Source organism: Nyctibius grandis, chromosome 19 (assembly GCF_013368605.1).
Source record: "Nyctibius grandis isolate bNycGra1 chromosome 19, bNycGra1.pri, whole genome shotgun sequence".
NCBI classification, from domain to species: domain Eukaryota; kingdom Metazoa; phylum Chordata; class Aves; order Nyctibiiformes; family Nyctibiidae; genus Nyctibius; species Nyctibius grandis.
In genome coordinates, this window is record NC_090676.1 from 9297013 (window position 1) to 9322227 (window position 25215).

Here is a 25215-nt window from a genome sequence, read left to right on the forward strand (position 1 = left end):
TGCATGAGCACACAGACTTAGCACCTCTTGTCTATAAATTAGAAGCGTCATTTATGTATCTGCCAGGCACCACCTCCAGTAAATGACCTTAAATTAACCTGTCAGTAGGACTTGTGCTCTCTCTTACTGCTCTGTGCTTGAATTCAGTAGGTTGAATCTTCTGTCGTAAGTCCTACTGTGATTCCATTAAAGCCAATGCAATTACACCACTGGGCTGGGGGCAGGTGGGCAGAAATCAGACCCAGTGAAGAAAGGTGAGCATATGTAACTAAGACCACAAACACTGCTTGGAGGGATAGCTTGGATAGAAGTAGCTGTTTTCTCTACTGTCCAACTTGTTGTTTTTAAGGTCATCAGTTAATCTCGCTTTCCTTTCCCCCCTTGGATGTCTGGATTGCTCAATAAAGTAAGGATTTGCAGCATCTTTATAGATTCAGCCAGGTTGTCTTTCCTTTTGAGTGTATGCTAATCATGATGAGCTAAGGGGAATGGTGGGACAAGTCACGGATAGGAAATCTGGGTCTTCTGCAGAGCATTTCTTCCAGAAATGTAGGAAATGAGCCACCTAGTATAGGTATCATCACTTACAACAGTTTTCACACTTCCTTCAAGGAGAGAGTCTCCTGTGGTTGGCTGATGACTTGCAGAAGCATGTGTCTGCTTATATTCAGAGCAAAAGAGATAATTGTTTCTGTTCTGCTTCCTTTTGCAGTGAGTTTGTATCATGGCTCACAGAGATTGGAGAGATAAGCAAACCAGAGGAAGGGGTCAACCTGGGACAGGCACTATTGGAAAACGGAATTATTCATCATGGTGAGTGGTCCATGCCATAAAGACATGTCAGATTTGAGTGATGCCCTGGAAATGAGGGTGGAAAACTGACTGCAGCTGTTCACATGATGTTCAAATATTTTCCTGTACCATACCTATCAAATCCTCAAAACATTTAATGGCTTTTGGGATTAATGAGTGGGCAAATTTATGTCATGAAAACATGACTTGTCGGGTATCCTGAAAGCATTTATGCCTGCAGTTGCTTGATTTCTCTGCAACATCTTTGTTGCAGTGTATATTCCTTTGTACTTTGTGTGTTTGAAAAATCTCTTGTGATCAATAAATACAGCTTTCCATATGAGACATCAGCAATACAGAGGATAGTAGAGCAGCGCTCCTTTAAAGTGGGGCACAGGTATGAACAGAGTGAGGGGCTCCAGACAATGTGTCATTCTTTCTAATGAGACTGCTTGTCATGAGGAGAAGAGTTGGTGGAGGGTTTGTTGTGGGATTTGTTCTTTCCAGCTCATTTGGCAAGAATGTGTCTCTTTAAAATAGTGACGCATCCTATTTCTTCATCACACCCAGCAGATGATCTTGAAGCGTTGTGATGAGGGGTATTTTAGAAGAGTAGGATAGTGCATACAAAAGTGCTGCATGACCAAAGTAGCACAAGATGCTTGTTTAAAAATTTTCTGTTCTATCCATGTTTCTACTAAAATAGGGTCTTTCTTCAGCTTATGTCCTTTAAATCCAGATTTGTCCTGCTGTTTCCTATTATTTTCATGTTATGTTATGCAGACAGAGGAACATAGTCATATTCTAGTTAAACAGCAAATGCCCTCATTTCAACTTCCAGGTGAGTTTAGCTGCAAAATGCACATCAAAGGAATAAGGTATTTAGGTCTTAAGTCACCAGTGGTCTACATTTCCATACAGTCTCTTGGAAATCAATTTAAATAGGGGAGCCATTTAATTAGGCTAGTCTTGCTTTAATCTCTTGGTAGCTCAGCTCCACAAACTTGTCTTTCGGGTGACAATAGCCCTGTTAAGAAATGCTGTCTGTTATCTTCTTTTAATTAACATATAGAGAAATCTATTATGAGCAGTCCCCTAATCATTCATGCACATGTACTTCCAGCCCCAGGTATCAAGAGCACATTCAGACTTTGAAGGGCTTTGAGCAGGAGCTCAAAAGCACTGAATGCTTTTGAGTATTTGGCCCTAACTGTGGCTTTGGTGAACTGAATCACTCTGGCTCCAATGTGTAGGGATCCTCCTTTGGATTAAGAATGCTTGTTTGCGCTCACACCCTTACTTGCCTACGTTCTGAATGTGTACGCTTGCACTGTTGGTGCAAAAAGCTCTCCTGAGACTTGTTATTTCATGACTGTTTTACCTTGCCATAACTTCATACTTTGACACTTTCAGCAGTGGCCTTTTTCTCTAAACACAAATTTACAGCTCAAAGTTGTGCTGTTATATCTACTGCTCCCCGTATTCAAATGCCCTGTGTAAGATGCATCTGGTTTTGTTTTAATGTTGCCTTTGGTTAGAGTTCCTGATGTTAGTGTCTCCAATGACAGTTATTGCTAGACATTGGAAGGTGTTTGCAACACTGCATTTACTTAAGGAAATATCCCTTGAGATTTTGATAAATCATTAGATATGAAAGTATCCCTTTATGTGTCTCCTAATGTAGCAAGAACTTAAGCACCATAATGAAGCCCTTACCCTTATTCTACATTAGGCAATATCTTTTATCTTTTGTTTCCACTTGGCATAACACTACTGTCAGGTGAAAACTGCTGATCTCTCAGCCTGCCTGAGAAGCAGGGCCATAGAAGATTGCTAAATGCTGCGCTTTGTGCTAAGTGCTGAGCTCTGTGTGTTTTATCACTCAGTTTCCTCTATCTCCTTTAATTCTGGCTATTTTATCTGGGACTGCTGATGTGGAAGTTCTGGTACCTGTCACAGAGAGCAGAAGTGATCAGAACCTGATCTGCCGTGTGCCAGACACAAAAGACGCTTTCTGCAAACTCAATTCTTGATTGGATTTAGGAATACAAAATCCAGAGCATGCAGACACCCAAAGTCAACAGCTTACACAGCTTAGAGATGCCACTGTATACAAAAGGATATACATCAGATCCTGCAAATTTTGTTTTACTCTGTGAAATTAAGTCAAAATATCACCAAAAGCAGGAATCTTAATTAAATATTCCTAGACCAGGATGTCCTATGTAATGAGGGAAGGTCTTAAAAATTTCTGGTCTCTGCCTTCTAAACAATTATCCTGCCCACTCTGCAAGGGGCAGACTAAATCTCAAACTGTGTCCTGGTACTTCTGAGTCTGCCTAACCCAGTTTGTCTTTAGTCATCCAGTGCAATCAGTTTTCTCAGGTTAATCAAACTCAGGCTAAGATGCATGTTAAGTAGTGTAAATCGATATTTTCTCTCAGTTCATCAAATGCTGTGCCTGCACTGTGAAATACTGCATCCAAAATATTCAAGGGTGCTCCAGCACAAAGATCTAGCCATGCTTTTGTTACATTGGCAAAGGCAGGAAAGTTTACAGTGACTAAGCTGCCCCACCTTATCTGCTGTCTGCTTTGCTTGCTCTTCTCTATGTAGTTGTAACTGATCTCCATTAAATTAAGCTGTGAACAAGGGCATTTCTATACCCCTGTCCTGGCTTCATGGGGATGAAATTATAGAAATAGATTTTCTGTTACATTTTCAGTTTGTGGCCAGCTGTGGGATGGTGATCAAGGCCATTAGCAGTGAAAGCCAGGGCAGCTGCCCCAGGCTGGCCCACAGGTGTGTTCTATAACATTAATGTCATGTTCACTATAAATGGGAAAGCTGGGGAGGGGGGGGCTCTTTGCTCTGCTCTCCTCTTTCTCCTTCTTCTCTTTCTTCTCTCTTCTCTTTTTAATGGTTATGATCCCTGGAAGGACTTGCCACCACTCTATGGGCTAAGTACAGTTTTGTGTCTTTTGTATTAGTATTGATATTGGTTTTCTTATTTTATTAAATCTGTTTAAATTTCAACCCACGAGTCTCCCTCCTTTTCCCAATTCGCTTTCTTGGTCGGGGAGGGGAGATTGAGTGATAGAACAACTGGTTATTGTTTAGACCTGGGTGTGGGCTAAATGGAGACAACCACGTAGTGTAAAATCTGGAGGATACTTTATTACTTATTTTGAATTTGAACAATCGTTGGTGCTTTCTTCTTACAATTGCCACTTATTTAGTAATCAGTGAAACAAATAATTTCTAGTAGTTACTAAATTACTGTCTTCAGTATGAGGATTTCCCACCTCCATGTTCTATTTAAATAGTTCAACTTAGAATAGAGACAGGATAAACCTACATATAATTGGATATAGACTTCAACCCTCTTCCAGTCTGGTGCATTGGATAAATCTGTTTGAACCTGGGTATGGTTTTTAACTCTTTTCTGATTTTGGCCAATGCTTCTTTCGAAACGGTTCCTTATCACACTGAAACACCTTTTGTATCCTTGCCTTTAAAGTCTATCAGTATGTATACCTCCCACCAGTATGCTTCTGCTTTTGGAGTTGCAGAACTTTGGACAACTGCAAAAAGTACTTTAGTGCTGTGATAACTGTTGTGGGAATTTGCAGGCACTTTGTTCAAAACTTATCGAAAAAAGTCAGATGGTCCCGATTACCTTCCCAAGGACAGTTTCCAAAGCCTTACATAAACTGAATCTGGCGTACAAGGAAGAAATTTCAATTTTATTTGAGCTGCAGGATTCTAGAAAACTGCTTTTGTTGGTGGAGCTATTCGGAAGTGCACATGAGCATATATAAGGGGAAATTTGAGGACCTGTGTCCTCTCTTCAGAAAATGAGACATACCAGCAAATACTTAGGTGTAGATGTACCAGCTGGCCTTTGAAGAACATGGCAGGGGATAAAAGACTAATTTTAATTTTCATACTGGTGTTTTAGTTTCAGATAAGCACCAGTTTAAGAATGAGCAGGTGATGTACAGATTTCGCTATGATGATGGAACGTACAAGCCAAGAAGTGAATTGGAAGACATCATGTCCAAGGTTTGTATTATCATTCTTAGTTGGAACCTTGTGATTTGCACCAAAAGAGTTTACCTCTGAATGTCGTTGACCTGTTGTACAGGAGATCCCTAATGCTGTTTATCTTTGTTGCATTAAGCTATCCATCCTAATGCCATAGGAGATATTCACTCTAGGGAGAGGAAGCAGAGCTTAGCACTAAATAACAACACAGTTGTGACTGCACCCAAGACTGCTGGTTGCAATCCTAATATAGTAACAGAAGGTCTTAAAAGAAAAGAGTAGGCCATAATACAGCATGTCTGCTGAAAATCTGGGCATTATGGTTCAGGGAGATAGGAGAGATCAATATTAACTGCCATTCCTGATAATTGTATGTCAGATGATTTCTCTTGATCCCATATCTGCCCATATACCTTTTAATAAATTGGATTTCTTCTTATGGACATCAGTTCATGGGTTAATTGTGAAGAAGGATTAATGGAGAAAATGTTGGAATGGAGGTGATTAGAGATAAAAGAACAGATTTTTCGGTTTCTGAAGGCAGGGAAAGAAGAAAGAATGTTTGACAGAGAGGATAAGGGAACTGTTTTGAAAAACAGTTAATAGATAATTCCAGCTGAGTAGAGACATCAGTGTCCAGGTTTTGCTAGCTTTAGCTAGTCAGTGTTTCTTTGAAAAGGAAAAAACTGATAATACCATGCACCTTTCCTTCTTCAGGGTGTGAGGCTCTACTGCCGACTGCACTGCCTATATACTCCAGTGGTAAAGTAAGTTCATCTTCATGATCCCCTTATATATATTATCTGGTTTTGTTAAAAGGATCACATGTTACTGTTGAAATCTTTCTTCTTTCTTATTATAAACAGTAATTTTCTGCATTTTCTTGGCTCTTTCACTATTCCTCTATTTCCACAGTTTAGATCTAGTTGTACTTGTGCTGGAGGATGTTGGAACTGGGTTCTGGGAGAGTTAAAGGCTAGTGTTATAGTCTTCCTGCCATTTGCTTCCTCAATCAGCTCATGAGAGCTGTTAGCATGACACAAGTTTGTTTGTTTACTCTGGCATTTTCGGTGAGTTAAAGTGGGTGTGATTAATAAGTGACTACTGATTCAGGGCAGGTTGTGCAGTGTGATTGCAGCTGCTGTATTATTTCGGTTGTAGAAAATGTAAACAGATGCTAAAGTGATGTAAACAGATTCCAGTGTGATGCTAGGATTCTTTCACTCAAAGCACCCTAAACAAACAAAACCCAAATGGAATAAAACCTGAAGCTGTAATTTGAAAAACAACTCTGAAAATTTTGGGTGGATAGTTACAGTTCATCAGTCATAAATTTGCCTAATTAGATATCTGTTTTTTTCCCAGAATAGCCGTTCTACAATAGTACAGATTTTAGTTAGCCTAAAGGGTATGGAGGGAGCAGGAAAGCGTGATGCAGCCCATGGTAGGCAAAATGGTTATGTATATGCATGTGTGTATTTGCACATACACATTTCACCCCTTAAAATGGCAATTCATATGCAGAACAGGAATAATGGTAAGTGAAGCTGAAAAAATTTCACTGACCTCAGGGTACCCACAAACTGAAAGGGAGGTAGTCTTATGCTTTAGGGAATCAACAAGGACAAAATAACTACCATAGGCCTGTCTTGTGGTGTTTTATTAATGTGCTATTTTTGTAATAGAATCCCAGCTGGAGAATCTTGTAATATCACGATTAATCTGTGTTAGTGACAGCATGAATCTAAACTGTGTATGACCAGTGAAAAATAGCAGACTCTCAGAAGTTTTAGGATCCTTCTGGATAAATGTAACATTCTCAATATGCTCAGGCTCTTCTTCCTGCCATTCTCTTTCCTACTCACTCTTCCTTTTATCTCCCTGTTAGAAAATGGAATCGCCTAGATTGTCATCCTTTCTTGTCTTCGTGTCGTGTCTTTTTGCCTCCAATAAGCCTAATGTTAGCCTAAAGGAGCTAGCTTTTAGCCAAGTTAGTTGTGCAAAGCTATTACTTTCTGCTGTGCCTTTGGACCACTGCTTTATCTGGCATCTTCAGACTGCTGATCCCTGCAGTCATGCTAGCAATGTTGATGAGGCCTACTTTTCTGGTGCAACGTTCCTTCTAGAAAATCAGCAAAACTGCTTGGAGTAGCAGGTGCATATGCCAAGAGGATCTGGAAGAATCATAAAGTTCAAAATTCAATTATTTTGTTGACAACCTTGGAACATAAGTTTGCTTAGTTGTCTTCCCTGGAAACCTGGGAGTGTCCGTGTAGCCTTTGCCTTTATAATTTTCTTTAAGTAAACTCTGACACTGATGTACTTTGAGGATAAGATGATATACCCCACTGGAAACAAAGCATTCTACTTTGGCAGATGATACATAAAAAGTAAAACATTATGAAAAATCTTAGATGCAGAGAAGATTCTGAATATGTCTCTGATCTACTTTGAGGAAGTTGTGAGGGTGGGAGAGAGGTGTGGGTGCTCACGCTTACAGGTGATGGACAATACTTCAGTGCATAGATGGGCTATACCCTGTGAAGAACACTATATTCCTCTAGTTTCTGTGAGGCAGCAAGGTTCTGTCAAAATTCCAGTGGTTCCCACATCTGTATTTGACTATTCACCTGCAGCTCATGGTTCTGGATAACATTCTATGATTCATGCTATACTCTTGTTCAGGCTAGATCAAAATGGGGGGAAAAGTCAGTGAACTAATGTTGAAATATTCATCCTGACAAGCATTTATCTACAAGCAGTGAAAGACTGGGCCTTGGACCAAGATCCTGATGCCAGCTTATTCAAAACTAGCTCTATGTCAGCATTTGTATTAAAATGTTGGGAGTTGCTTCTCACAATGTGGAAACCCCTGCTCATTAGTACTCAATATTTTAATGCTTTGCTTTATTGTTTTGACATTTCAAAAGCACATTTTCTCAAGATAAGAGTGTGAGAGGGAAAAACTGCCCAGAAAACTCCCACAGTTTTGTGCTGGGTTTAGCACATTACTGGAAGACAAGTCGAAAAATGTGTGTAAGCACTATGAGGAAAGCTTTTGTTCTGAGGACACATATTTCTGGAAATGCTGTCATGTTTGGCTGTTTGTGTGGTGTTTTTTTTTTTTCCTGAGTTCTGAAAGTCCTGCTTCCCTTTCTAATTTCTCACACCCTGCATACTGCAAACACACAGGCGTTTCTGCTGCATTTATTTACAAAAGCCAGTCACAACATATTTGTATCTGTAGATGATTAGTAAAAGGAAAACATAAGTAGGATGAATTTTAGATGGTGGTTTGATTGTAGATTTTTTGGAAAAAAGGAAATGTCAAACAGTGTGGTGCTAATGAGACTGATTTGACAGAACTGAAGAATAAAGTCTTCTCTTGAGCTGCTGTACAGATACATCCAGACTGTAAAACAGTCACAGTGGCTGTGAGAGTTTCCTTCCACGGTCATGCCAGTGGATCTCAAGCTTGAAATAGGAGGACCACCTCCAAGAGCGAGAGAGGAATTACTTCTTCATAGGCATTCAGCATTTGGCCTCTCTACTGAGACTCTCAACAAGAGGGAGCCAATTAATGCAAATTAATTGCGGTAATGGCTTTTGTGATGTGAAACTAGGAACTGGATCAAGACCACCAAACTTATTTCACAGGAGCCAGTAAATAGCCTTAAAATGGAAAGAGCTTTTCATTCTCTCATGAGCTGGATTAAATCCAGTGACCTGAAGGTGAAAGGTGTTAGAGCCTAATGTCCTGAGCCACATAGTCCTCTTATATTTGTATCAAAATTCTTTAGAAGTATTTCATGAAAGACTAAAAAAGTCAATTACCTCCGTGGCTCTGAGAAGAGGAGTGGAAGAAAACTGCTAAATGCAGTTCCTTTTCCTTATTTCAGGAACAGTGCTGCTCTCTACAAAGGTTGTGTGTGATATGGTGCAAGTTGTGTTACAAGACCTAAATACAACACTTCTTTTTTTATTTACAATGGCTGAAATTAACTAATGCCATAAAGAACACTGTGTACTCATTGTATCTGGCTACTCTGTGATATTTTGCTAAAGGAAATAAAATCTGAACAGGTGTAGAGAATCGGGAAAATCTCTCTTGACAGAGTAGACTAAAAGGTGCTTAATTCGGTGAGCCTAAGAAAAACGGGAACAGAGGGAATATGTAGGGTCACTGTCTATGAATACATTGATGGGTAAAGACTAGAGAAGAACTATTTAAGCTTATAGATGGGGCTGGCACTGAGCCAATAAATGTAAACTGGACACGAATGGATTTCGGATGGAAACTAGAAGAACTTCTGACTTCCAGCCAGAAGGATGTGATTTTGAACAGGACCGATGGTGGTGGTGATCTAACCTGAGTTAAAGCAGCAGCTCAGCGCATCTGTGACAAGAATGTCCTGGTTGCCTCTGGCAGGAATATGAGCTCTCTGAAGATGGCTTGAAACAACTTCTAGAGGAATTTGAAGTAACACTGCTCTGTATTGATCTGAAATATCTTCCTAATTCAAGTTGTTAGAAAAGTTTAAAAAATAGTCCTTTCTTCTAGAGAAAAAGGATATCTGCTTCCTATTGTTTGTCTTATTTGTGACTTGGAGTCTCATTTTTTTTCCCATCTATAATTCTTCTTCTTTCCTCAACTTCATAATAGTAGGTCACAATAGTATATGTAGGTTTAAAGTGTAAAATAAATGTTTACCTTTTTGTCCTGATTTTCTCTGAATTCTCTTTCTTAATTAGAGACCGTGACTACCACCTAAAGACCTACAAATCAGTAATCCCTGCAAGTAAACTAGTGGATTGGCTTATTGCACAGGTAAGAAAATTCTAAGATACTGCTGTCTTTGACAAGTAGCTTAATTTTTCAGTTCCGTTTAAAAGCAAATAAAACACATTTATCTAGAGAATATAATTAAACATATTTTGATTCTTTGAACTTAAAATCTTATGCTTTCTGTTATTGTTCATTTGGTGAAAACTTATTATTTGGCAGCATAAAGAGCAAGAAAGTTCTTTGTTAGCCCTAGGAGTGGTGAACTGGCTGGTCTCAGGTATCTTTTCTATTTCTTGTGATTTTCTGAAGACATTTAAAGCAATGTTGATCTCATTTAATATCTCATAGAGGTGTGGTACAATTTTATTGAAAAATTAATCTAGAGTTTTACACCAACAACTACACCATCGTCTTTAGAAATTGCGGTTGCCCCACATTTACCTTGTAATTACAGAGAAGAGCCTGTAGCTTAGGAAATTAAAAATTTAGCTTTGATAGTCTAAAGCAACCTAAAGGGAGAGTGTGCCATGTTGCTCACCATCATAGAGTCAAATGCACATTCTGGTTTTGTCTTAAATGGTCGTCTGATTCACAATCACATTAAGTCCTATACTGCCAAAATGACATAAAGGGAGCCTAGTTTGAATGAGAATCAGGCCTCTGACAACCAGGGATATTGTCCTTCAGAAATGTTTCCTGCAATTGCATTTGACATCCTTCTACATTAATAAGATTGATATGATTTAAGGTTGTTTTGTGCCAAATAATTGAATGAGAATGGAATAGTCAATTGTTTTCCTGCTAAGAGCATAGAGGAGAGCAAGGATAGTAGTACTGAGGCTGTCATATCAGCTACATGTGATTTAATGGGGTCTTATTCATGGAAAGCTGAGGGAAAAAAAAAGTCTGCTTTAGCCAAAGAAGAGAGATGTAATCAGGCTAATCCGGCCAATAGAGTAGTTAATCATAGAGCTGTAGGCAGTAGAAAGACCCAGATAGCAAGGTAAAACCATCAGCTCTTGGTCTGGAAAAGGTAGCTCGTTTCCTTCCCCATTTTTCTTCATTTTGGTAGGTTAATCTGGCTGTTAGTTCTCCTGTTTACTGAACTTTACATTAAGATTGAACAAGAATGTACTAAAGCCAGATATGAAGATATAGAAGACTCTGTAGTTTATATTGTATATATGTGTGTGTACGTGCATATGTACAGATGCAAAGCTGAGGGAAATTTCTTCTGTGCTGAGTTAAAGGGGGATATTGTTAAACATTTAAATCACTGTTTGGTCAATCTAATTTTCGGGGGGGTTCGCTTGGAGTTTTCATACTAGATTGAGCTATTTTCTAGCAACCATTCATACTTTGTCTGTATTAGCTAACAACAAATTTTAGTGGGAGCTAATGAATACTGAACTTTTTACAGAGTAGTGCATTTATTTAACTGCTCAAATATCTACCTTTCAGTTTAAGTTTAGGCATCTGTTCTTGAAAATCTTAGGGATGGTGTCTGGTCTGATAACTGCCTGTTTCACACAAATGCCAGGATATATTTATTTCTGGTTTTGACAATCAATCTGCATCATGATTTTAGTTTAGAAGCGGTGCACAAAAAAGTGAGGACTATTGTTTCTGTTAGATTTAGTGGCATAGGGATGACTGTCTTGAAGGGTAGTCTCTCTCATTTCTGTTTGCAATTTAGACTATAAATGCCAGCAGGAGCCCTCCCTAATGAGAGCTGTTTTTCATTTCCTTGACCTTTACAAATATTCATAAGACCGAACAGAGCAAAAGAGTAAGAACTTTTTTTATAATCAAAGAAACAGCATCAGCTGTATTTGGTACCCTGATCCTCCTACCTTGAAATTGTTGGCTATTGTACTTCTGACAAGAGATAAGTTGTGTCCTCAACGAGGCTTAACCTTGTACATTTGAACAGTTGTATTCAAATGTGATATATGTTGTTATCCCCTATGTATTGTATGCACCCAGAGTCTGGGACTGGATAGGCATTAAGAGCTCTGTTATTAGATGTGCAGTGCATTTGTGGCGCTGTAGACATCAGGGGTCTGCAGGAGCTGAGCATCTCTGACTATCAGTTTTATTAATATGCCCTGTGATAAGCTAGCACAGATTATTCACTACAAGGGAGTTTTTGCATGTAATAGGGGATGGTCAAGGGATTTCCTAATGACTTGGAGATTTAATGCTGAATTTGTTTGATGTCTTTTTATGTTTATAGCTCTTCACAATAGCTGGATTGCAGTTATCCCCATAGTATGTCTTAGGCAAATTGTGCATGAGACACTAAAATAAAGCATTAAGTATGATGGTGGAGAGAAGCACGTATGAGCATAAGTGCTGATTGGAGATGGAAGTGATTATGCCTCTTCTAGAGGCACAAAGTCATATCCTGCAAAACATATTGCTGTATTAGAGTTCTCCATAGGCATTACTTTAGTGAGCCTTTGAATGTAACAGAGAAATGGTTTCAGCAGTCAGAGCCTGAAAGGAGAAATTTCTGATCTATATCCATGGATTTAGACTAAAAGTGTCTGTGAATCGTATTATGGTCTTTATGTATATTTAGAGGTAATCCTTGAAGGGAAGGGCTTCATTCTTCCATTGATTCTGGGCCCTCTCAACTTTGCAACTTAATCTTTCTCCTGCCAGTAGGCTGAGAACAAAGAGGAACACAGACCTCACTTATAAATGTCAGAGCCCTTGTACTTCACAGAATCTTAGGTGCTACTGAGGGTGTACTAAAAGACTGCACTGTTACAAAACCAGTACTTTTGTCATCTGGCTGAAGATTTATATCCAGACCTCCAGAAATGATCTGTGATAAAACACTACCAGTTGAATGCCCAGTCCGAAGTCTAAGAAATTTAAGATGGCAATTTTATGAAAGGTAGAATGAAAGTAAAGGGACAAATGCAAAGTAGAAACCTGCTGGTAAGATTCTTTAGGTCTTTTGCTCCAGTGGGTCTCTTATCTCTTTCCATTCATCCATCCTTCCATCCAGCCATCTGTTCCTTCTTTCTATTGCAGTATATATTGCATCTCTGCATTGCATTACCTTGGGCTTCCTTCCCACTTGGAAGGAGCACTTCATAATCTTAAAACTCTTTTCCATGATGTCAGCAAAATATTTAAAAGTGGTTTGGTTGCTCTTCTTAACTTAACCTGTGTTCATCTGCCGCCTTTTCTCCTACATGTGGGTTGTAAACAATCTAGGTCAAAGACCATCTTAATTGCTGGGCTTATGCATTTCAAAACAATCAGCCATGGACCATGATTAGGTCTTTAAACATCATATCATTACTAGAACTAGACAACAATAATGGTAAATAGTAATGGTGGCAGTAGTAAAAGTAATAATAATAGTGTGCTCTGGACATAATTCTTCACTGTGATACTGACTGTAAACTGTTTCTGTAATTCTGTTGACTCAAATTTAGTGATTGTATTTGAATAAACCTAAATTATCTTGTCAAAACTAGTGTATCTAGTTTCACATCCAATTTCTGTATGAAAAAGTTACAAGACGCGTTCTGTCAAGATTGTCGATTGTAAGTGGTTCTTTTTTCTTAAGATTTTTGTAACTGATTTCATTGTATTTGGACAAATTGCTACATGACATTTAGAAGTACTTACAGGTGAGCTGAAATGATATATTTAAGTTATATTTTATAATGAGAGAATGCTGTTTTGCTCGGGGAATGTTTTGAGGCCAAGTTAACATCATCAGAAGTAGCCAAGTCTGGTTTAGAGCCTTCCTACACAAAGATTTTGTTGCCTAAAACAAAAGTAGATTCCTAAAGGTTAAGAGAGTAACATTAGAAGGCGTTTCTCCTCCAGTTTATTTACAGTTGAAAGAATAAATTAGATTTTAAGTCGCAGCCTCTGTAAAATAAACTACCCATTTATCCCATAAAGTAAGGCAAAGTGAATGTTGAGAATTGTCACATGACAGGATGTTGAAAATGAGGAAAGACTTATGAAGACTTGAAATTAGTTTATAGTAACAGCTAAACTTTAGTTTTATTAAAGCCCTTTTCTTGGCTTTCCTTGTGTGATTACATAATCATGCAGTTCCCCCAGAACTGCCTTGGTCTTTTTCCTACCAAGACAACAGTATTTAGTTCTGAATTTGTACATGTCATGCTTTTATTTTTTTTTTCGCTCTCAGAAAGTCTCTTCAACAGGAGCCAGTAGCGCTGCTGATTGTCAAGAGCTGATCCTGTTTTATCCTGTATTTAAATAGTATCTTTACACCATAGTGATGTTCTTTGCCATTATTTGCCTGGCAAATGGCTACTGCTTTCCTTAGTAGGACTTGAAGTAGGACTGATGTTCTGCTGACAAGATCAGAGGGCTCTTGGTCTGCAAGCTGGTTTGCTTAAAACAAAGTCGGTATGCTACTCTACAGTTGATGCTAGAGCTTCAGGATATCTAGTTCTTCAGCTGGAGGGGAAAAAAGAAGGTATAATACTTGTGTAGGATACAGCTTCTAATTTAGTAGAACTGAAAGTAATATGTAGAAATTGGTCCTCTACCAAAGCAGCAAGTCCCCTGCCTGCTGCAATGAGCTGACCAATGGCTCTCAGTGAGATAGCAGATCTCGGATTCTCTTGTGCCTGTTTGGGATCTGGGAAGCAAGTAAACTTCCATCAAGTGACCAGTGTTAACAATATTTTTCATCTGGGTAAGACCAATAGTGCCTGCTGATTTTTACCAGCACTATTTAGAACTTATGTGTCTGCTTAAAAAGTACAACCAGCATGTTTGTAAAGTCTTCACTTGAGGCTGCAAATTAGCAGGTACATAGAGAATACCAGGCATTTCTTGTATTTAACTGAATTGTAGATGCAGAACTTAATGCTGCCATTTCAGGTAAATTTGCAAGTCACCTTTGGTAGCTGTTTTGAAGGTAGTGAGAAACTGAAGCCTTTGTTTGTAGGTCTGCTGTGTAAGAAAAGAATGCCACTGCAGTTTTAACCAGTCTGACCTTTGGAGTTCACATACACTGGGTTTACTCAGGTTTTTCTCCCTTTGGTCGAATATAGATAACATCTCTTAACTTCTCTAAGAATGAGTTTTATTGTCTGTGGCTAATGGATCCTGAAGTCCGACACTATGATTGCAAATAAAAAGTCTTTACCTTGAGATAATATTATGTCCCTTTGTGAGTTAAACAGCTACTTTCCAGAATCCTGGTCTTTGTCCTCCTGGTTCCTGTAGGAGGCAAGAGATGCTATATATAGGAATGAATGGGATCTGGGCAACAGGGTAGCTATTTTAATTTCTTGCTATTGTTCCCTACAAAGAGCATCCTGGTAATTTCAGAGCCACAAGCTATGTGGTGGGGAAGGGGAATAATTTAGCTTAGGAAGTTGTCTGAGATGTAATATTTATCGTCTTGTTTCTAGGGAGACTGTCAGACTCGGGAGGAAGCTGTCGCACTGGGTGTTGGACTCTGCAATAATGGCTTCATGCATCACGGTAATGAATCAATATTACTTCCCACGGCCAATTAAAGGAGCTCTTACTTCAGTCAGATTAGCTGACTGTCTGAAAATCCCTCTTCTATAGGCTGTGCCACACATGCTGACATGTGTACAATTGCAGGCATCCCAGCGGGTCCTAAAATACAGTCTTCAAGCTTACACAAAATGTCTAAGCCTAGTACCGTCCCAAGTGAATCCCCTTGCTAATATGATGAGCCCTGAAGTGAATAGACAAGCTAGAAGGGGAATGTTTGTTTTCACTGCATCTCTTCCAGAGCCATCAGACCAATGCACAAGCCAAGTACTGTCCTGAAATATTACCTAGAAATGTTGGGTATGACGTAAAATTGCCTAGTTCTTGCTACTTGGACAACAAGCACAATCCTCAGTGTTGAATCTCTGAAGTTTCCAAATCTGAACAGCCAAATGTTAGACATCATCCATCCTCAGTGATGCTGCTGCTACTAAACTGGGAAAGTGGACAAACCCCATCTGTATCAGTATCAAATAGCACATAGAAAGTCCTAAGAGTAAAACATAAGTTTGTTCAATGAAGCATTCAGTTTTAGTCATGAATAACATTTGCTCTCCATGTTTTGAATAGTGTTTTTGAGAGCAGATTATTGTAAATAACTAATAGAGAATTTGCATAGTACTTGATAAGAATGTAAGAATAGTTGTTTTTCTTTAAAGGATTTGATCTATTTTGAGCCCATGTAAACTTCTGGCATTCATAGCATCCTCTGGCAAGGAGTGCCTTTGCATTAGTGTTGCATGAAGAAGTTGTTCCTCAGGTTTTAAAATTGTCACTTGCTGCTTTTATTTGAAGCCCCCAGGTCTTGTATTTGAAAACATAGTAAAGAACTCTGTCATGCCTTCCAGAATTTTATAGATCTCATTTCCCTCTCAATTCCTTTTTAAGTTGAAAAGCCTTAGTCCGTTTAGCCATCTCACTTGCCTTTAAACAGCCATTTTACCCTTCTTTGCTCCTGTTATAGTTTTACCATATTAATTTTAACATGGGAAAGGGGCATAAGGTATTGAGTAACATCTTTCTTCCACGAGGATCTTCTGCATTTTGTATGCGTTCTACATGCCAGGGAGGTCAAAGATCATATCATGAGCTACTATGCACTGTGAAGGAAAGTATATCCCTAAAATACAGTAACAGCTTAAAAATAGAGAGCTGAATAGCTGACTGGTAGGCATCTGACCTTTGTTCTGTAAAGACTGGGGAAATGTTTAGGATTTCCTTTAACTTTAACTTTCTTTTTTGTTTCTCTCTTTCTTTCTCTGTGTCAATCCATGTACGTATTTCATATATATTGTTTTCAGTCCTGGAGAAAAGTGAATTTAAGGATGAATCCTTATATTTCCGCTTTTATGCTGATGAGGAGATGGAAGGTACCAGTTCCAAGAGCAAACAATTACGTAATGACTTCAAGCTTGTGGAAAACATCCTGGGAAAGAGTCTTCTGGTAAGAAATATGTTAATGTAAACGTTGATGTTTCTGTGAAACTGGTATTGTTTTATACTAGAGGAGGATGAGATGGAAGGGGGAATTGCACCTGTAGCTAAACTTTTCTTCACTGCATCAATACTAATTCTTGAGCTACTTGGCTGTAGAGCTCCAGCTTCTGTAGCTCTGACTTTTCTAGCTGGGCAGACCACACAGCTTATTCTAGTAGCAAGGGAAATCTGTAAGTTGCAGGGTCCCTCCTCTAGCATGTGACCATCCTGCACTACCTGGGAGCTTCGGATTCACAGCTCACACACACATACACAAATGCAAGTAAGTTTCTGCCTATTTCTGATAGGCCTCAAGAAAAGAGGAGACGCAGAGATATGACCGTTTCATCCAGTTTACAGCCCAACCCCTTTCGATTCCCATGGAGCCCTTGAGAGAGTCTGGACGGGAGCTGGAGATATTGTCTTAGCAGGCACCATATGTTTCTTGAGTTCGCTGAGCAGGCACCACAGTGTTGGTGTGGTGAAGGAGAAAGTAATGGGCACTGCTGTCTTGGGAGAGGTCTGCCATCAAGTTTAAACACAGTTTAAGTTTAAACACCCTTATATGTGAGGTAGATTCAGATGCAAGTTAAAGGACTGATAAGAACACAGATATTTCATGACACATTGTCTAAGTGATACGAATATGCCCTGCATTACTGGATCAAGTATCAGCTTTACTTTCTTTATGGAAACCATTTTCCAAAAAATACTGTTCTTTGTGTTCATGCTTTTGCAACATTACTGTTATCTCCAGATTCCCACCTCACTAAATGCCATCGCAGTCCTTACTGCACTGGGATTATTCTAACGCTGTTTGGACTTGGTAGTCGGATTGGTGCAAACTCTTTGTTCTGAGATCCTTGTTTACTGCCAGTGGCTCCAGGCCCATCTTTTTCTGCCTTTGAATGCTGACAAATGCAGGAGCAGGATAAAAACTTGGGTCAGAAACTACAAAAGCAGAATTGGTGGAAGAGATCCAGAGATCCATTATATGGGAAAATTGTTCCTGTGGTTCACACAAACTTCTCTGTCTCACTGTTGTCTTGTCTCCCAGGAGACCAGACAGTGTTTGTCTGAATGGCCAGAAGTAATATTTAAAGCACCATGGTCCCTCAAAATTATTCCTGTATGCATCCAGTGCCAGAGACTGGAGCGTCAGTTTAATATGATTATCTTCATGGAGAATTGTTGGATAAAGGTACTTAAAAGGTGGTAAACTTTGTGGGTTTTTTCAATTGTGATTTGTAAAGCACTCGGAGATCAGTTTCATGTAAGTTGGTGGGAACTGCCATTGTTCAAATATTTTTAATTTTCCTCCTTATCAAGACCAGAAAGTTTGAGGAAACAATAACTAGTATGTCTCTTCCGCTTTTTTCTGTCAGTTGAAGGCAATTCTGTTAAAATGACAAAACTCACAACGGTAGTATGTTAGCTGTGAAATGAGCGATTTAAAGTTCTTTGATTCTGTTTTCTGTTAATAATCATTTATTAGTATTCACTGAAGAGACAGAACAAACAAGCAAGTTGCACATGGACTATTTACTACTGATGAATCATAATCCCTAATTGGTCCTTCCAGTCACTCCATAATTTGGTAACTGAAATATTTGCAACAGGAATAATTTTAATATTACTATTATTGTAGTTCTGAAGTGCATCGGTCAGCCTCTGTCAAAATACAGTCTCATCTCAAAAAGTAAAAAATCGGAAATGAACAGCACGTGCTGAATAAGAGGTCTCCCACTTAGAGGGGACAGATTTTTGTCAAATGAGTAGAAGTCATGCTAAAGTTTTGAGTTGCCCTCATTTTCACAAATAAGTCAGCAGCTCCCTGAACATTTGTAAAGAAGATCCCACAAATAGCACTACAGTAAATGCATTACAGTTACCCACAAAATAATTTATGCCTGACTTCTGTGTTATTCTGTGTTTAGCAATTACGAGCAGCTGGAATCCTGAGGGTTTGCTGTCTGTGGAACATCACTACTTGCCTCTTTACGCTCATGATAGGACATCGATCCTTCCCATCCCCTGATCCCACCATAGGAAGTTTAATGGAATTTCCTCAGCACTGGCTTTTGAAACATGCTTTTATACTGCCATGAAATCCGAGCTGTTTAATGCACAGCTTCCCCCACCCCCTTCATCTAAGTTTGCTCTATCACAGGAGAGCTTGCCCTTGAAAACAGAAAACAACAGAAGCTTTGGCAAATATATCATTAGGAATGCCAAGGAAAAAAGGGCTTTCAGTCTCAAAAAATGCACTTCAAACAAAACTTAATGCTCATTTATTTGTGCAATTGTTTCTCATTGAAGGACATAAATCTTGACAAACTGGGAAAATATACAACATTCTTTGCATAGTTGAAGAGAATTTGGATTTTGGATTGACTCCAAGCATTGTGACTTGGTTACTGTGGTGTGCTGTTGACCTGTGATCAGCACCTCTACTGTTAGCCCAAGCCAACCACAATGCAAATTAAAGCCGGTAGCTTGGAGCTGACCCTCAGACAAGGATAGTTGCCTGTAGAGATGGGCCTCCGTCAAAGTTGCCTAAGAGGTTTAACGCACACACAACGCTAGAGTCCCCAGAAGACTCTAGTGTATCACTTACCTGATCTCAAAAGAAAAGCATTTCCCGTGATTTCTGAAGATGACGCCTGTGTACATTCTATGTAGCGTTCTCAAAACTGTTGTGCTGGATTGGAGATCTGGACTGTAAGTCTAAACCTCATCAACTTTCCAGACCTGTGATATCTCCTACATTCCTTCAGGGTACCCCATATTTCTTATACTCAGTAGTATGTTGCAGTAGTTGCAGGAGAGAGTAGTGGCCATGTCCCACTGCAATTCACAGCCAGGGCTGTGGCATGTCCTGGAATGCAGCTCATGCAGGGGCCTGAGTACTGCAGCATATTTGATGAAAGCCAATGGTTTGAGCACAAGAGTCAGGGCTACCTGGGTTTTAATTTAACTTCTCACATTAACTCAGTGTGGCCTGAGTCACTCCGTGCTTCAGTTTACCATCTGAAAATTAAGATGCTAAATCTCCTCTATCCATAGGGCTCTGCTACTGCTGTTACATCTAGAATCAGCTTTGAAAACGAGAGTGTCCTTATAATTCAGCATTTCAGATACCAAGTTTTTAGTTAATAGGTAGTATTATGATTTGAGTTCACGTCTTCTCCATTTTAAACCAGCTAATCCAATAAACGTAGCATTCACCTTAAAATTCTTATAAAACTATAGAACACATTTCTCCTAACTATGAATAAATAATAGTAATTTGTATTACTCAATAAAGCCATACTTGGTCTTTAATAAAAATCTCTTTCATCTTTAATCATTCCAGGGGAATTATTTTTGTGTGTTGTGCTAATATAAAATGACCTAATTCTGCAAAATTTCAGCAGAGAGTGAGCAAAAAAGAAATTTCCCTTTGTTCTTTACCATACTAGTGTACCACAGTCTATTGTAGCTTGAGAATTAAGATCATGGATTTAAACACCCCTGGGAAGAGAGCCACTAATAAGAGCCCATCCTCTAGGGATTTCTGATCTCCCAAGGAGAAAGGCTGGCAAGTCAGTAACAAGAGGCATCCATCATCCAGGCATAGGTGGCCAGATAAGGGCTTTGAGTGGATTTGGATACTAAAAATTACAGTGAACTCTGAAGTGAAAAACACCCTTTGGGTTGTAAATCTTTCACTGTTCAGAATGAACAGTTTGATTTCAGTGCTCGATTTCAAAGCTCACAAACCAGAAGCAACTTTGAGTAATTTTGTATATATTAAGCCTATTTTGCTAATGTGGCAAAACATACCTTTAAGAATAATAAGAGTAGGGCTGGCTAAGGTTCTGGAGCTTCTCTTTGGGAAGAAATTTTGTCTTTTCAAATTTTGTTTTAGTGCCTCAGAGCTGTGGACTTTTGAAAGGCTTGGGAGACTGGAACAACCTGGGACGTGAGGCGGCAGGAAACTAGCTGTCTTCAAATGAATGCTGCTGAGGGCCACAGAAACCTCATCGGTTTTGTGAAGCATTCAGACTTGCATTATCTGATAAGTCACTGCTCCTTAAGAAATTCTTAACCAAGTCAGACTGTTCAAGTGTGTCCAACAGAGAAGAGTTTATGCTGGAGAGCTGTAGGGAAGGCTGTGGGAGAAGGATGTGGATCCTGGACCCTAGTTTAGGAAATGGCGGTTGATCTGCCTATGCTGCATCTTCTGCTGCTGATATCCCCAGGAGTTGAGGCTGACAGTTCCTGCTTCTGCATTATATACGTGTAACAGACCATTCTTTGCACAGCTTTTCTTCTTCCCACTACCCCCCACCCCCAATTCTCTTTGAATATGTTCTGATTATGTTTTGATTAAACATGTTTATTTCTCATATGGTCTCATTTTTTAACGTGGTTGTCTTTCAAGTTAAACAGCTGCTGCCTTATGTTCAAAAACTGATTGGATTTCAGGGACACAGAAATAATTCTTGTAGATGGCAAGTTAGTTAATTGCTTTGGAGTCCTTAGGGATGAATGGTGTTCAGCTGTGGAATTGCAAGGTATTACTACTTCATAATAAAGAACGAATCATAGCCTTTTTCAAGTATTGCATATTAAATATTATCCATAGTCTACATTTTCATAAGAGAGTGTCCCCCGTACAGGAGCGTCGGTATACAGAATGTGAGATTTCTGTCTTTACAACATGGTGATAAAGTTCCTAATTTGATGCACTTGGGGTTTCTTAAAAATATTTTGGTTCTTTGCTTTCAAACAATACATGTTTGCAGAACTAATGAACAGAGAAAGGTATGTTATTAAAAATGATAGCATATAAAAGATCTTCATGCATAGTAATGGTAGATGCACCCAAGAGATCATGTCAGTGTGTCTAGCTGCTGGCTTCTTAAGCTTGGCAAATCAATGCCTCCAAATTTTTAAATATCTTTTTCACATATGCTTTCAAAATCCAACAAAAGAAACTGAACAGTCTCTTCAAGTGTAAAATGAGAATTGGATGGAGAGCTATCCTGGAAATTTTCTATTTAATCCCAAATGCAAAGTGATAAAAGTACATATTTTGTTGGGCTGAAACTCATTACACTTGCAACACTAAAAATCTAACCAGTGATATACCCAGTTTTCTAAAGTGTCCTTTTATTAAACATGCATAAATAGCGTTGCTTCTGAAAATACTTTGTTAGGAATGTCCAAGAATGGCAAACCTACCTTTCAGTCTTTTTACTTTCCTGTCCATCGTTTAATCTGAACATCATCTGATGAGGACTTTTTCCCTGCAGATATATTATGTCTTACGTTATTTTAACATGGTTGTGTTGCTCCTGCAGGAAAGGATTATTCTATTTCTTTAATTTTTATTTAAGGTGAATTCCTGTAAATGATAAAGCTTATAACCTGATGGCATTGACTTCAATAGAAAAGGGACACTATTGTACAATAGTGCAGAAATCATCAGAATCAAGGAAATAATTCTCAGTAATTTTTTTCCCAGTGGCATGCTAGATTATAGATAGCTTCATTTTTCCTTTTAACTCAATTGTAATTTATCAGATGGTTCTTAAATGTGTAGTGTTTGCTCAAATACAAGATGCTTATCTGGTAAAATTTCCACTTGTCCATTTACTAGTGGCCAGGCTTGCTTTATTTTTTTTAAATGGGAAGTGAGTTGTTAAGCTTTTTTTTCATTGTTAATAAACCCCTAGAAAAGGATGAGTGAAACATATATTTGCTATGATTGATGTGATTTTAAAAAATATTTATAAGGCAAGTCTGTGTGACCTCAGTGCAAATAAGAGGAAGCAGTGTGTGGTATTATAGATAAGAGATAGGCCTGAGATCCCCAATTTATCTGAAACTGAATGCTAAGAGGAACTCATAGATTGTTCGTTATTGGGTGTGTGGGATGTATTTTAAAAAATAAATAAATGACTACACTTTGATCTGTAAATACATTTGTCAATGAAAAATACTGAATATTGATGAATTCTGTAATCTAAAAGTGAAAGATCTATTGAAGAATGAAGAGCTAGAAGTTAAACCAAGTACAGTTTCTAATAGAAGAGTTCATTAACCATTGGAACAAACTCTCAAGGGTAGGAGTAGATTCATCACTTCTTAAAGACTGCAGATCATAACTGGATAACTCTCTGGAAAGTCTGCTTTAGTATAGTAAGGGCTTAATGCAGAAATAACTTGATTAAATTTTATGGCTTATGTTATGTAGGAGATCAGACCAAATGACCTAATAGTCCCTTTCAGCCTTAAGATCTACAGGTCTGTCAATCACGGCTTGCAATGACAAGTCCAGTTGCTCATCTCCATCCTTCAGGTTTTCAGCTAACTCCATATTTATGAAGCATTACCTTGTGCTCTTTTTAAGATTTTACCAGAAGAGGATGACTATGGATTTGACATAGAAGAAAAGAACAAAGCAATCGTGGTGAAGTCAGTTCGACGAGGGTCTTCTGCAGAGGTAGGATTTGGGTTTGGTACCTAAGAATATTTCAATGCTTTGAAAAGGTACAAACCCATCCTCTTAAATTCTGTTTAATTTTAAAGGCAGCTAGTAGAAAATTCGGTATCTTCCACAATTCCTGTGGTAATAAACTGTCTCTGTAAATTGCTAAGTGTTTTGGCATCTTTGGGTGACTTGCTGAATGTTTTTGATAAGTGATAGGACAACAGCAGTATCTCTGGTGACGATAGCGTACCTCAGGTTCGTTAGCAACTTAAATTTGAGGAGGGAGGGAAAGTAACATGTTTTGGGATAGCAAAGATGTTCAATGAGAAACAGGTTTATTGGAGTGAAAGCATGCATTTTTTTCTTAAAAAGCATGCACTCATTTCTCTCATGAGCCCTGGTATTTTTTAAGAGCTCTACAGAATATATTTGCTTTGTTTCTTTGAGGCACATAGGTGGCCCAAATGTTATAGGATCTGAGTATTTTATAATCATTTGTTTATCCATACAAAACCCTTGAGTGGATAACACAATGTGATCCTCCGTTTACAAGTAAGGCACAGACAGACTGAAAGTCTATTTTTTTAAAAGCTATTTAGGTGCCTTTTAGCACTTAATAGAAGATAAGAGAGGACTAAATGACTTGTCCAGGGTTTCACAGTAAATTGCGGCAGCACACAGACAGTACTTGTAATTAAAAGTCCAGGACAGCCATTACAGAATTTGTTAATGTCAACGTTCATTTGTTGGTCACTGCTTTAGGCTACAGATAACTCCTGGATGACTCGTCCAATGCAAACAGCTGAAGTGGACAGACTGACCTTAGCAAGTTGAGAATGTCAAACGGGAAGGAATTTTGAACTGAAATTTAATATTAGAATAAAATTATTTCAGTATTCCTCATTCTCGTTTGTTTTATGGTCACCAAAGAAACCAATCCTATGCTCTACCTCATGCTCAAAATCAACATAGGTTGGCCAAAAATCTTATTAATCTAAACCTCTGCTGTAAACCATTGCCTGACAGATAATCCTGCTGCACTTTCTTTGGCTGGATGCCTGTGGAATATCCTGCAAATCTGTTGTGTTTTAAGACAACAGAAGCACACAATTTTCTAAGGAATCTTTTTCTTGATCTTCCAAGACAAACTATCTGTGACCATGAGCCCATCTTTTCAACTTGATCTTAAAACATTGCTCCAGAAGAGAACTAGATCTGCATCTCTCTGCACGAGAGGGCTGTCAGCTCATTCTGCAAAGACCTGAGGTCCAACAGTAATGCATTTCATTACATTCTTGGGCTTTTTTAATTGCTTTGTGATACTGGAAAGATATCCAGCGTGTAGTTCTGTGTGGCTCAGCAGCTGTAGGCCATTTAGAGACCCTGTGCCTGCTGTCACACTCTTTAGGGACAAAAATTAAGACATGCAGCTTTGCTTCACAGTGCGTTGCATTCATTAGGACTGTCAGAATTTAGGCCAGAATAAGATTCCAGGTTCATCATTTAAGTGGGAACAAATCTATTACTTGCATGGATTTATTCAAGATTAACACATTCTGTTTGAGTTTGGGATTGCAATCTTTTTTTCCTAGTATACGTAGAAAAAACCTGTCATGCACAGGTTGTGGCAGCACACAGCATTGAACTCCATGCATGTGCAACAGGAGTTTTGGGGTTTTTTATTCAAAATCAGAGTTGCCAAGCATTGTTCTTTCTATTATTAGTGTCTTTTTTCTTCTCCAGCTATTTTAGAAACTGTTTTGTGAGCTGTTAGATTTGCCTATGCCAGAAGCAGTTCCCAAAATGTTTACAAGTTGTTAAGAAAAGAATTGCTGGAACATCAAATTCCTGTACTGATAAGGTACTTGAACTGCAGTTTGGGAACTCGTCACCTGACATGTCTTCAGCTTCTCAGTTTTGGCCCTTAGATAGAATAGTGCCCTAGTGGGCACTGCTCATGCACTTGCTCTTGTGATCCTGAATGATGAGCAGCTCTCAGCCTGGGACTCTTGCCTGTGGGAATTGTCCCCCCATGCTCCTGGCAGCAGCTGCCTGTGACTATTCACACTTGCTCAGCTCACCTAGATGGAGGGTT

At 38.8% G+C, this 25215-nt stretch overlaps 1 protein-coding gene across 4 annotated transcripts in view; it reads left to right on the forward strand.

The window, feature by feature from the left end:
* The window catches only part of PREX1 (phosphatidylinositol-3,4,5-trisphosphate dependent Rac exchange factor 1), a 167656-nt gene that overhangs the window by 106592 nt on the left and 35849 nt on the right, over nt 1-25215 (forward strand). For all 4 annotated transcript variants that reach the window (XM_068416018.1, XM_068416019.1, XM_068416020.1 and 1 more), the window contains exons 11-17: nt 713-813; nt 4754-4857; nt 5557-5606; nt 9592-9667; nt 15052-15124; nt 16465-16607; nt 23040-23132. In XM_068416018.1, the coding sequence (XP_068272119.1) occupies nt 713-813; nt 4754-4857; nt 5557-5606; nt 9592-9667; nt 15052-15124; nt 16465-16607; nt 23040-23132 (640 nt within the window). The remainder of the gene's footprint in view (nt 1-712; nt 814-4753; nt 4858-5556; nt 5607-9591; nt 9668-15051; nt 15125-16464; nt 16608-23039; nt 23133-25215) is intronic.